General features: G+C 44.6%; 1 protein-coding gene across 3 annotated transcripts in view; it reads right to left on the bottom strand.

Annotated features, from left to right (window-relative positions):
- jmjd1cb (jumonji domain containing 1Cb) overlaps positions 1-12,275 on the bottom strand; it is a 116,228-nt gene that overhangs the window by 27,465 nt on the left and 76,488 nt on the right. For all 3 annotated transcript variants that reach the window (XM_042214541.1, XM_042214542.1, XM_042214543.1), the window contains 4 exons: positions 9,860-9,973; positions 1,096-1,201; positions 814-938; positions 112-255 (listed from right to left, as the gene is read on the bottom strand). In XM_042214541.1, coding sequence (XP_042070475.1) covers positions 112-255; positions 814-938; positions 1,096-1,201; positions 9,860-9,973 — 489 coding nt within the window. The remainder of the gene's footprint in view (positions 1-111; positions 256-813; positions 939-1,095; positions 1,202-9,859; positions 9,974-12,275) is intronic.

Below are 12,275 nucleotides of genomic sequence, written 5' to 3'. Positions count from 1 at the left end.
TCCATCTTTATTCCTCATTTCTAATTTTTCACTGAGTACCTACAGCACAGGTGACAGATAGTTTATCACTGTATGTCATATTTGCTTCTGTGTCTGTGCGTCCGTACTCACGTGGGCAGCGTTGTTGTTCTGACTGGATCGCGACCTGCGCCTGGAGGTAATGCCGATGTTTTCCCCTTTCAGCAAAGAGTGAACAACGTCATCCAGAAAGGTCATCTGGACCATGGATGGATCCACGTTCTGAGGCTCTAGCACCTGAGCACACACACCAGGTTCATTCGACACTCGTATCTTGGAGAATTCAAACGATATCAAATGATGAACAGATGCAAATGTAAACAACATCATTACAGTATTTACGTTACTCTGCATGTACAGGTCTATAGCAAGAACAGAATATCTGCAGACTGCTAACCAACCATTACAGGTATCCTTCAGCCTCAGAGTAGATACACCAAAACGGCCTCTGACCCTGAGGTAACTAAGATTCAAACACTTCTGAGACTGAGTAGATCCATCTATGGTATCAATCTGATTTCAGTGTAAATCAGTAACTGGGCAGTGTCAGATTCATGCCTGCTTTCATTGAAGGCTTACGGGAAAAGGCAAACTCCACTCCTTTTGCCTCTGTCTCTTAATTGCAGATGAAATCAGATGAAACGTCTGTAAATGATTATTATTTTAAACACGATGAAGACAGAGGGCTGTGTCTCAGGTTAAGGTCAAACGTCCCATCCTTTCGATCCATTTCACACAGTGTAAAACTACTTAAATAATAACATCACATAACTGTGTGTGAGTGCATCCACGTACCTGGTCATTCATAACGACCATGTTTCGACTGAAGAGGTCGTGATGTGTAATGATACCAGTGAACCACTGGGTGGCCGAGTCTTGTCTGTACACACGCACACGGTAGCCATTTAATGAGTAGGGACCTGCGAGCCACAGGAAACAGTTCCCACTGCAGTTATAGTCCCACTGCATGTTCCTTATACAACAACTATTACAGTAACGATGTCACTGACGTGGTGAGCTTTAGCAAAATAAGACGGCATGCTAAAATGCGACCACACAGTCCAAACAAAGACTTACCTTGCATAAAAATCTCCTGCACCTTCTGGTCTTTGAGCCAGCCTTTCACTTCTTCGTGGAGCTGAGGGTTGTCTCTTAACACTGGGCTTTGACTGTCCACCTCATCCTTAAAGACACCAACAAGTACCAGCAAATGATTAAACACGTGTTTGAGTCAAAGCCAGCTCAGAAACAACCAGACTGACACAGACGATGGTTTCTCAGCTACCGGTGCCACCGTGTTCATTTCAACTTCAAAAGCTAATAACTCTTTAGAATGTTTACATTTCTTTATTAACGTGACCAAATATTTTCACAAAAGTCCCAAATGTAAGAAAAGAAAGAGTTATGTAAGTGAAGCCCACACGTCACAGTGTGTCAGAGCCTCCGTGTCCTTCTTGCACAGGCTGCTGCTAGCTCGTGGATCTTCTGCAAAGTCTAATCTAGACGTCTCTTCCTTGATGAATGGTTCACACCCTGTGCTCAGTCCAGACTGGGATCATCATACCGTACTTGCTGGAATGTGGGTGATGAAAAGATCCAATGATCCTTCTTTCCAGTTCTGGATTTTTCCGTCTGTAATAACAGACTGATTTTCCCTCTGCTAACATCCCTGCTTCCTCTGATGGATGTGTCACTCGCACAGTATGTTGTGGGTTCAGATAAAAAGCCTGGAATAATCTTCAGACAGTTTTCCTGCTCAATTCAGTTCATATCTACAGAATAAAGGTTTTCACATCACACTTCTTTTCTAATGCATTACATTTCAGTGTTTTATGATGTTTTCATGCATGTTCATACAGCAGTCGTGTCAACAAAAACGTGCCTTTTTGATCGTCTACATGAGCTTTAGCACGATGTACAGCAGCATTGTTGTTTAATGACTGAACATGAGGCTGTTAAAGGATTAAATACTAACTAATGCAGTCTCCTCCCTCAGTCCAGACTTCTGGGAAGGGTAGCAGTGCTTGTTTATTTGTGCAAAGGCCTGTCTTGGTAAAAGCTAAAGCAGAAACATGATAGAGCTAGCACGGGGAGCTGAACTCTGTGGGTGAAGTCAGCAGTAGTAACTACAATGACAGAAACTTGCACAGGAAAAAGGGTTTTAACGACCTTATTTTGGGGCACAGATACAAGCTCTTTGTTTTTGTTTTGTGCATTCAGTTTATTTATATCCCGACGACCGCTGAAACTATTTATATAAAGCTGCAAACTGCTCATCAAAGGTGGCTTTGAAGCAGATGGCAGTTACTTGCACACGTGTCATCCTTTGGTTGTCTCGGTAATCCTGTAAAAGCAGGTCATGTGTCAGCCATCGTATCCTGCCCTGGCGCTCGCAGTCACTGCACACCTCCAAGGTGAGAAAAGTCGGGACCATCTCGCATCGCCGCTGGTTATTTTTCTCTTCGTCACTTGAAGTCATCAAACATCATCAGAGCAAATCCCGCCCAGTGTGGACGCAGCATCTAAAGCGCCAGCATTACCACCATGGCTGAGACATCAGCGGATTCTCACCGCAGTGACTGAAAACATCTAAAAATCCAACTCCTGTCAAAATCTGATGATGTTTATAAAAAAAAACAGATTCACTCTGAAACTAGAAACCAGGAAAAAATGAAGTGTTTTTGAAAGACGTGATATTATGTTTCATACAGCTGTGAAGCTCTACTGTCAGTGGCACCGAGCCACAACCAAGTGAAACAAATACCAGAAAGATTCACACACACACATATCCCTACATGACATTAGATCTAGTGTACTTGTTATTTATTTTTAAATTATTTGCTGGCTTTATTTACAGACACAGTGAAGAGTGACAGGAAAGCAGAGTGAGAGAGGAGAAGGGCGGCCAAGGGCTGCAGCTCGCCGCTCTTCACCATCATACGGCCGCCCGCTCATCCCTCTGAGCCGACTCATGTATTAATGTACACTTTGTACCACAAAGTGTTAGTTTTTACTCTTCTGTGACCTCGTTTTGATTTCACAGTATAAGGCCCTCACTGGGCACACTACTACGTGCTCTTTTATTCTTTATCCCTTCGCTGTAACACATTCAAAGTATCAATAATTACGTTTTTCTATAACAACAGATTTTCTGCTGTGACAGTAAAAACACCAAGGTAACAGGTATAAGACAGAGACATCACAGACGCAAAGGGATGCTAAAAGACGACCGAGTAACCAAACCACAGACACCACACAGTCTCACAGCTCCGTGCAGCTCAGTCAGGAGCTTATGTGCACTACAGCTCGTGTAGTAACGATCCATTCTGAGATGTTCCAGAATAAAACGGATTATTGGTGTTTCAATCAAATAAGACGAGTTGCTCCTTATCCTGGTGACGGGCTGAGACAGCTCAGTAGCTGCTCTGATCTCTGAGCGTTTTCTCATATATGAGATCATCTATAATCTTCTCTATTGTTAATTACTGTTTACAAAACTGTGAGATAAGAACTGGGTGTGAGCACCCGTCCGTGTACGTCTCCTCACAGATAAAGAGTGGCAGGAGTCAAAAAGACACAGAGGCTGAGGCTGAGCAGGAAGTGAGGCCGCTTTCATTTCACCTTCTCTTTCATCTCCTTCCCCTCCCTCTCTGATCCTGCTGCAGTGCTCTACTTTCAAAACCTTTTTTAACTCCAAATTAAACCAGTGTAGCCTAAAAATAGCCCAGTGGAAAGCAGCGTGTCTCATATTCTAGAGTTTGTCCTTCTGATGACTAATGACCTCTGTTAATAGACTCCTCTAACTCGTAATCCATCCCAGTGAGCGCACACACTATTCTCTGTGTGTGAACAGCGGGGCTATGATGTTGCCTGGTTTGTTAGTCAGTATGAAGCTTCAAACCTGCAGTAATGTCAGTTTGAAACGATGTTCTGAAACTAACTCGAGTCCAGCAACAATTTGACTCCTTTTTCTGACGGCAGTCAAAACTGAATGAGTGATGTAAGCTGGCAAAGACGAGCAGACTTCCAAAGCTTTTGTTTTGTCAGATCTGAGTGCTGACTCTATACACGTGGTTTCACGGCACTCTTACATACGTTGCATCATAGTCTCCCACACAAGTCTCAATCAGACACAGCAGGTGACTGTGCAACAGCACAGAGCAGCTTTTGTATTAGGAACACTGCAGGGCATAAAGCCAGAAACTTGCTCTGAGGCTGTCAGCTGAACACTATTAAAATGGGTGTGTCAGCTGCTTGCTGCCTTCCTCCCCCAACAGTCACATTCATGGAGGAAAACAAAGAAAACTTCTTAATTTTAAACACACAGAAGTGATCCTGCAATGTGAACAATACTGAACGTCCCCTCATGACACCATCAACGAGTCGGGCTGGCAGCAGCTTCCATGAAACCCAATACTTGGTACTTTGTGGTATCCAGCCACATCTCCATTGGATGTTCCTGCTGAGCTCCTAAACCCCATATCCCCTTCATCAGACTCGACTTTTCAAAGTGAATTTACACTTAACAGAAGGAAACTGTGTTTGGTCGGCTCTATTATTAACAGATGAATCTGTATTTGGTGCTCTAGTAATAAATTGGGGCAGCGGGACAGCATCTGTTCTGTGGTTTATATGACTCGGCTGTTTTGATACTGGAGTGATAAGCATGCTATGTGGTTAGCAGTTGCCTCCTAAGCTTGCTCCTGTCCACTGTGTTTGTGCTGTTGAAGCATTTTAGGAGCATTTAATGATCACATGAAGTAAAGTTCTACTCTGCTGTACGTGAGAGAAACAGAGAGCATCTCTGCAGAAAGGTGGAGCGACAGATCTGAAACACTCAGTGTGTGCATCGTTTGGTCAGATTGGTGAGTCAGCACTAACAGTTTTATTATCTGGCTGCTGCTCTTCAGCTTCAGACCACAATTTTCTAGTAACAGGGACACACACACACACACACACACACACACACACACACACACACACACAGAGAACTGAGCAGCAGCCTGGGTTGGCCCACTAAACACTGACTTCATTGTAGCGTTTATGCCAAACAGATTGCAGTCCCCGCCCCCTCCCACTCTCTTCTTCCTGTCCAACTCCAAAAAGAAAGAAATAAAACTCTCTGAGGCTGCAGCGCAGAGAGTGAGAGAGACACGACTGTTTTTACTAAAGAACGGGGAGCTCTGTGTGAACATGAGTGATTTAAGAATAGAAGAATTTGCATTGTGTGTGTGTGTGTGTGTGTGTGTGTGTGTGTGTGTGTGTGTGTGTGTGTGTGTGTGTGTTACAACTCCTCTGCAGTCAGCACTGCCCCCTCCAACCTGACACTCCTTCCTGTTTCAGTCACCACTCATGTGGCAGACTGTGTAGTGTCAGTGTGTATATTGTAGTCATGTGGTTTATCATGAAGTGTGTATTCATTTGACTTCCTTTCAATATTATTTATACAGCACCAGATCACAATGAGTTGTCCCAAAGCATTTAATATTGAAAGCTAAAGACCTCTATACTGATACAGAGAGGCCCCAACAACCAAGCAGCCCCCTACGATCTGCTGCCACCAGCTGAGGGTGAGGGGAGGTCACCTGGTGATTCTAAATCGTCCACAGGTGTGGATGTGGGTGCTCGTCTCTCTCTCCTGTGAGCAGATCTGTCCACAGAGCACCCCCGCCTCTCGCCCTATGGTAGCTGGGACAAACTCCAGCCCCCGCGAGCCTGATAAAGATAAGTGGAAGCGCATGGATGGATGGATGGATTTGCATGCCTAATTTTGATATACTGTATTTGCACATTCAGTGGCCGTGTTGTTTACTCTAACAATCACGCTACATCATGCATAAAAGTTGTACAGTGTGTGGAAATCTATAAAACAAATCAAATCACAACTCAGGGAACACGGCAGCAGCTGATTCAACTTCTGTCTGACTGCAAACACAATACATGTTGCTTTTTCTGACTTGGGTTAAATATGAACTTCTGCCCAAGACAGTGAGTGCAGAACAGTTCTCATTAGGTAGGCACCGAGAGGAACACACTGTTCCAGCCAACATAATACAACAAGCTGCGTTCAGCTGCACAGCACTGACACACGAACACAAACATCAAACCGCCTCACCAAGCGCGCACAGCACAAGTGTGTCTGTGTGCTAATGTGCAGGTGTGAGTCAGTCACGTGCAAACATGTCAATCAGAGGACAGACTGCACACGCAGCTTATGGTCATGTTCAGGTTTGGCAGTGTTACATCCAGCAGACAGACCTCCCTGCGCTCCACAGCCAGCGTCCCTCCATGGCTGCTGTATCCAACATAATTATGAATGACTCATTTTTCATTAGCACATTTAATTTGGTTACAATGTGTACAAAATGTGCTCAAAATCAACAAATCTGACGTTCTTAGTAAAGAAATCCTCTTGATGAAAATCATCACTCGCATAAAGGCAGCAGGGAGGTCTGAGTTTCCACGCTGCTCTCAGTCACTGTGAGCAGGTTAGGACAGGACAGCCAGAAGGCTCATTTCAAATCAACATTCCTGCTTTAATGAGCCTTCTGGCCACAACAGAAATGGGACCAGTATGGTTGGAGCATAGAGTAAAGCAGGAACGACGTGGCCATTTTCATTTCCGCTCATTAAAGAAAAGGCACCAGCACTCAGCGGCACACATATCAAAAGTAACAAAGTACTATGATTGTTCATCATTTTTATTAAGGCTGTTTCAGTTTCATCTCATTTTTATAGGCTGCTTCTTCTTTCCAGCTACAGCCTTCAGGCGTTGCCACAGCAGATCATTCACCTCCATCTCACCCTGTCCTCCGTATCCTCCTCTGTCACTACATCCAAGAAATCTGCCCAGTAGCTCCACATTCATCACACTTTGTCCAGTATTTCCACCATCCCTGCTTTGCACATGCCCAAACCGTCTCAGCCTGAACTGCTGCTCACTCCCAATGAACATCTGAGCATCCTCAGCCTCCTGTCTTTGTGTAAGAGCCTCATCGACACCTGCTTCTCTCTCTCTAACTCCGTCTTGCTTCTAATGACTTTGATTTCTCTTCTCTGCCGTCTGCAAACATCATACTCCGCACACACTCCTGCATGACCTCATCTGAGGGGCTCAAAGCAGATGCTGGTGTAATCCAGCAGCTGCACACTTCACCACTGTGTCGCTATCCCCGTGGATACCCTGCACCATCCTCACATACTTCTCTTCTCCTGACGTCCTCATGCAGCACCACATTTACTCTCCTGGCACCATCATAGTCTCTCTAACTCCACGAGACAAAGTGCAGTTCCTTCTCTCCTTCTCTAAACGTCTTTATAAACACTCTCAAAGCTAACAGCACACCTGCAGTGCTGCCCTGTGAGCATCACATCAGCGCGTCCCTCTGTAGTTACTACAGTGCTGCACATCACCTTTGCTCTTTAAAACCAGTAACAGTACACTTCTTCATGCATCCTCTCACTCATTATGTTTCCATCTGTATCCCTGATCTCTGCCCAGCCAGCTGATACAGGTCCCACTGTGTTTCTCTGGTATCCAGCCTCGCCTATAACTCACTATAAACCATTCCCACCTCTCTATATGCCATACTAGTCTCCCAGTACTCCTGTCTACTGTCTACATCTCCCTGACTTTTCTTTACTAATTCTAAACCGCGGCTCTTGCTCTGTAGGCTCCAGAGGAAGAAGTTAGTAATGAGATCAAACACCTTCCTGGCAGCTCCCCTCAGCAGTACTTTATCAGTCATCTGGTGACTCGTCCTTGCCACTCATCGCCCAGCTCAAATCTTCCCCTCACCAACATTCTTTCTTCGTTAGTTTCCACCATTTAATCCAAGCCTTTTGTCTTAGTTCACTTCCTCTTCTTGATTTCCAAACTCATCCTACAAACTAGCCCCTGACACGAGCCAACTGCACTCCCCCGGCAGCTACTGCCACCTCACAGTCCCTCTTTCAAATTGCAGCTTCTGAAAATCATGCAGTCCACCTGTGTGTACGTTCATCCACTTTTGCACGTCACTCTATACTGACCACAGCCTTTTCACAACATCCACTGCCCTCCTTATCGACCCAACACCATCTAATCAACCTCTGTTCAGGGGCGGCTGTAGCCCAGGAGGTAGAGCGGGACCATCTACCCACTGAAAGGTAAGTCTGCATGCCCAATGTTCTTAGGCAGGGTATTAAGACCAACCTGCTCTCTAATGGGTCCATCAGAGGGAGACTGTTATGATAGCAGTCTCCCTCTGTCAGTGTAATCATAGAAAGCACTTTAAACAAGTGCTTGAATGAATGGATGAATGAGGCACGTAAAGAGAGAAGTCTGTTTACTTCCTGTGCCTACGCGGCCAATGAGCTGCAGCCACCGATTTCTACTCACGACCACGTTATCCAACTTACTCCAGAATGTCTTTTTCTTCTGACACCCAGCCTATGAGGAATACATCCTGACATTCAGCCTTAGATTCATGATCGTAGCTGACGCTCTTCACCTGCACACACTACAACCCGATCAGCGGATCAGTGGATCAGTCCTCCGCTCATCCAGTCCAGGGCCTACTCAATGTTTCTTCCTATCTAATAGTTTGAATGCACCTTCACTACCTGCTATTCAGTTGTATATCCAACCCATCATAATCGCTGAAGGACACATTTCTTCATTGAACATGACAAACTGTGGATTTTAAACTGTTGGTCAAACAAAACAAGGTGTTACTGATGTGCACTGTATAGCTTTCATCATCCAAGGCTCCTGCCTGGGTGCTGCAAACACAGTGACCCACTGTTGGCCTACAATAGATGGATATCAGACATATATCAGCCTCACTTGACCACTTCTATCTGCAGTGTGGGTTTGTGTGCTAATGTAACAGCAGACCACTCAAAGCTTGCTATCAGCGCCGAGTTCCTGTCCTTGTCTGCAGACAAACAGACAACATGAAACTAGCATCAAAAACATTTATGACGTACTGCTGTTCAACCTGCAGGTGTACAGGTGACATGCTCACTATTCCCAGGAGCTCTGTATGTTTTTACTACTAACTAACAAGTCTGTGTTACTCTGTGTTAAAGGGCCACCCTGTCTCCCTCCACTCTTCCTGACAGAAATGGCTTGCAGGACAAAAGTTCAGGAGATGAACAAGCGTCACGAACGTGCCCATCTGTGCCACCGCGCATCTGGCAGGCTGACCACCAGAAACACTCTCCGTCTGTTTTCTCTTATTTGATGATGACGGATCGGTGCAGACACTCACATTATTTTAAAGGGTTAGGGTCCTGTGTGTGTCCACGCGTGCCTGGACACGTATGTGTTTGGCATATGTGGAGATGAGACATGAAAGTCTAGAGAGTGAATAGAAATCAAATAATAACTGTAATACATGATTGCATCAGCAGGGAAATTCCTTACACTGCTTATCAAGTTGTTTCCTGCTACTATGACCACGGTCGATTTCATCACCGTCTATGGCACCACTCTAAGTGCAGTGACGTACTAGAAACTACAATGAACACGCTAAATTCTGCTTTTAGGTTAGTAGGGCCAAGTGCAGCGACTCATGCAACAAGATCCTAAAATACGTCTGATAAATTTGTTTAATATCACGAATAAGCGTGATCACAGCGAGAGGCAGGAATGCTGAACAAGTGGCATGAAACAAAAATTCATCTCAAGGATTTTTTTTTTACCTGACTTTCAGACATTTTAATGAAAGTATGCGCGTAAAAGCAAATATCTGGAAATAGAAAAGCATAGCTGCTGGTGTAGTCTTTTCAATCTCTGCGTAATCGAAACAGCAAACACCAACACTGAGATGAAAAAAGCCCGTCCAGCTGTGAATACCTGGTACGGATGGTAGGCTGAGTGGTCTGACAGGAAGTCCAGCTGCCGGTCCAATAGGAATTCCACTGCTGCCACTGAAGACAACAGGCGCTCCCCCACCACCGGCTTAAATGTCTGTAAAGAAAACACATCACCGTCAGCAGCTGCAGTTTTACGGTGGAGCTCGTTTCTGCGAGCAATCGTTCAGATGTCACCAGAGTATATTTAGATCTCAGTGTTTCATGGAAATATTCAATTCTACAATACATTTTAGGTACGATTCATTTGGAGCTGCAGTTAATGGGACGAAATCAGATGTCAGAAATGTAGGAAGAGGAAACGGGGAGAACGAGAGACAAATAACAGAGCTATGGAAAAGATTAGGGAGGAAAAGCACGAGCGGAGACATGATGAAGAGAGACAGAGACGCAGAGCAGGGCATGAAGAAGAGCTCCAGAGTGATGAATAAATTAATGAGCAGAGGAAGGCTGACAGTTGAAAGGCAGCACACTCCACTTTGATGTTCCTGCTTTTACACAAAGACACGCACACGCTCTCTGACAATGTCAGCCTATGGCTCAGCTGCCCATGCTGCGCAGAGAGCGGCTGCATCCCGTTAAATAGAAATATATACGTTTATATTTCAGCGCCTGACGTCAGTCGACCAGTCACAAAACTAAATGGAAAAATGAAAGAACGAGGGTCACGGCAGTGGACGAGTGCGTGTTTGTGCTGCTGTGGGTTCATGGTTACATAACCAGGCCAGTCTGGTGGAGAGATTAGAGGTGAAAACCATGGCTACTGTGAAGCTCTGCTCCCAAACACACACCCACAGGAGGCAGAAGCACATCGTGTGTGTGTGCAACTCTATTTCTGTCCATGCAGATCATATTTCCAGCATTTACGAGCAGAATGCAATTGCTAGCATTGTATGTATTTAAGAGGGTTAGGGTTACAAATGTCACAAGTGTTTAGGATGTCATACATCATCAGCATTTCTGGCCAGCAGGGTCTATCCAGGGTTCTTCTGGACCCTGGTGATGCAGGTCTACCCAGGTCCAACAAGCAGATCTGCCGTTTCTAGTCTTGCTTGTTTTTTCTGCGACTCTGCTGGATTTAAAGATAGTCTCCAGCTGATCTTAGAAAGAAGAACTCAGTAGCAGGAAACACGTCATCTGTATCTCAAATTCACAATCTTCCCTTTTTATGGGAAGCATTGAATTATTATTTAACAAAACCAATGGCCAACACATGAGTCAGGACATTTTTATAAAGGTACAGGAAATGATTTGCAACATACTAGTTTCTAAAAACCAAGACTGCCCAGCGTGCACCGTCAGGTTGTTTAAGGGACGCAGCAGGAGGTTAAACCTTTCACACTTATGTTTCATTATCACCACAAATGTCTTCAGAAACATCCACAGCTATGTGCATGTCCTCTCAGACCCCTCTCTTTGGTCTCTGTCCTTTGCCCCACTGCTTCAGTATCTGTCTGTGGACGCCTCCATGACTGCATCATTTAGCAACAGCAGAGGAAATGCAAAGGTTATATGCAATTCACAGGTGCAAGGCTGATGAGTCACGGCACTCTCAACAGCTTATTGTGAAAGAAAATTTCACAACGTCGCTTGTGCCAGCGTAGCTCAGCGGGTAAGCAGCAACCACAGAGCAGTGTCCTGGGTTCGAGTCTGTCTTCCTCGTCACTATGTAATTAAGGCAAATGCCAAAAAAACGATATTTAATTTTTCCATTTCACGTTGATTCAAGACGAATTTCAAAACTGGCCGAACAGTTCTGAAAGCTCGGCCATCGAAAATGAACATCGAGCCCAAATTCAGGTCTCAAAACGTGCGTCAGTCTTGTGTTCAGGTGAGTGTTTACCCACTGAGTCACTTCCACGCACACAGAACCCATGGAAAGGTTTTATAAACAGATACTGGAGCTGTCCTACACATCAGAAGTTATGCTTGGTCCATTTTTATAAATAACACTGGAATCACAAACTTCACCAAATTATATTTGAAATAACATTTTTGACTTGCATCAATCAGAAAAAACAAAAACAAGAAGCAAAGATCAAATGATTTTTTCTACATTCCACTTCACCACGATGGGTTTGGCTCGTAAAACAAATGCAGGTGCTCTCTAAGCTGAAACTCGGGGCCTGGTGTTCATGCATTTAGTCCAGGTCATGGAGAAAAAACACTTTGTTCTCCTAAAGACAACAATTAATGCTAAAATGAGTTTATTTAAAAATGAACAAATGCTTGAGTCATAAAAACGTGACGAGATTATGTTTTTAAATCATCAGTGGTAAATCACTGAGACTGCTGGATTAAAGAGTGGAAGTTTTTAAATAAACCTTGATCGCCTCCCTCTGAAAGGACTTCAGCTCCTCCATCTTCTTAAAGACACTGCACACTGATTCAAGACAGGC

The sequence above is a fragment of the Haplochromis burtoni genome, unplaced genomic scaffold, assembly GCF_018398535.1.
Source record: "Haplochromis burtoni strain Fernald_Lab_line unplaced genomic scaffold, NCSU_Asbu1 Contig_584, whole genome shotgun sequence".
NCBI classification, from domain to species: Eukaryota; Metazoa; Chordata; class Actinopteri; order Cichliformes; family Cichlidae; genus Haplochromis; species Haplochromis burtoni.
This window is presented reverse-complemented; position numbering and strand designations above follow the sequence as displayed.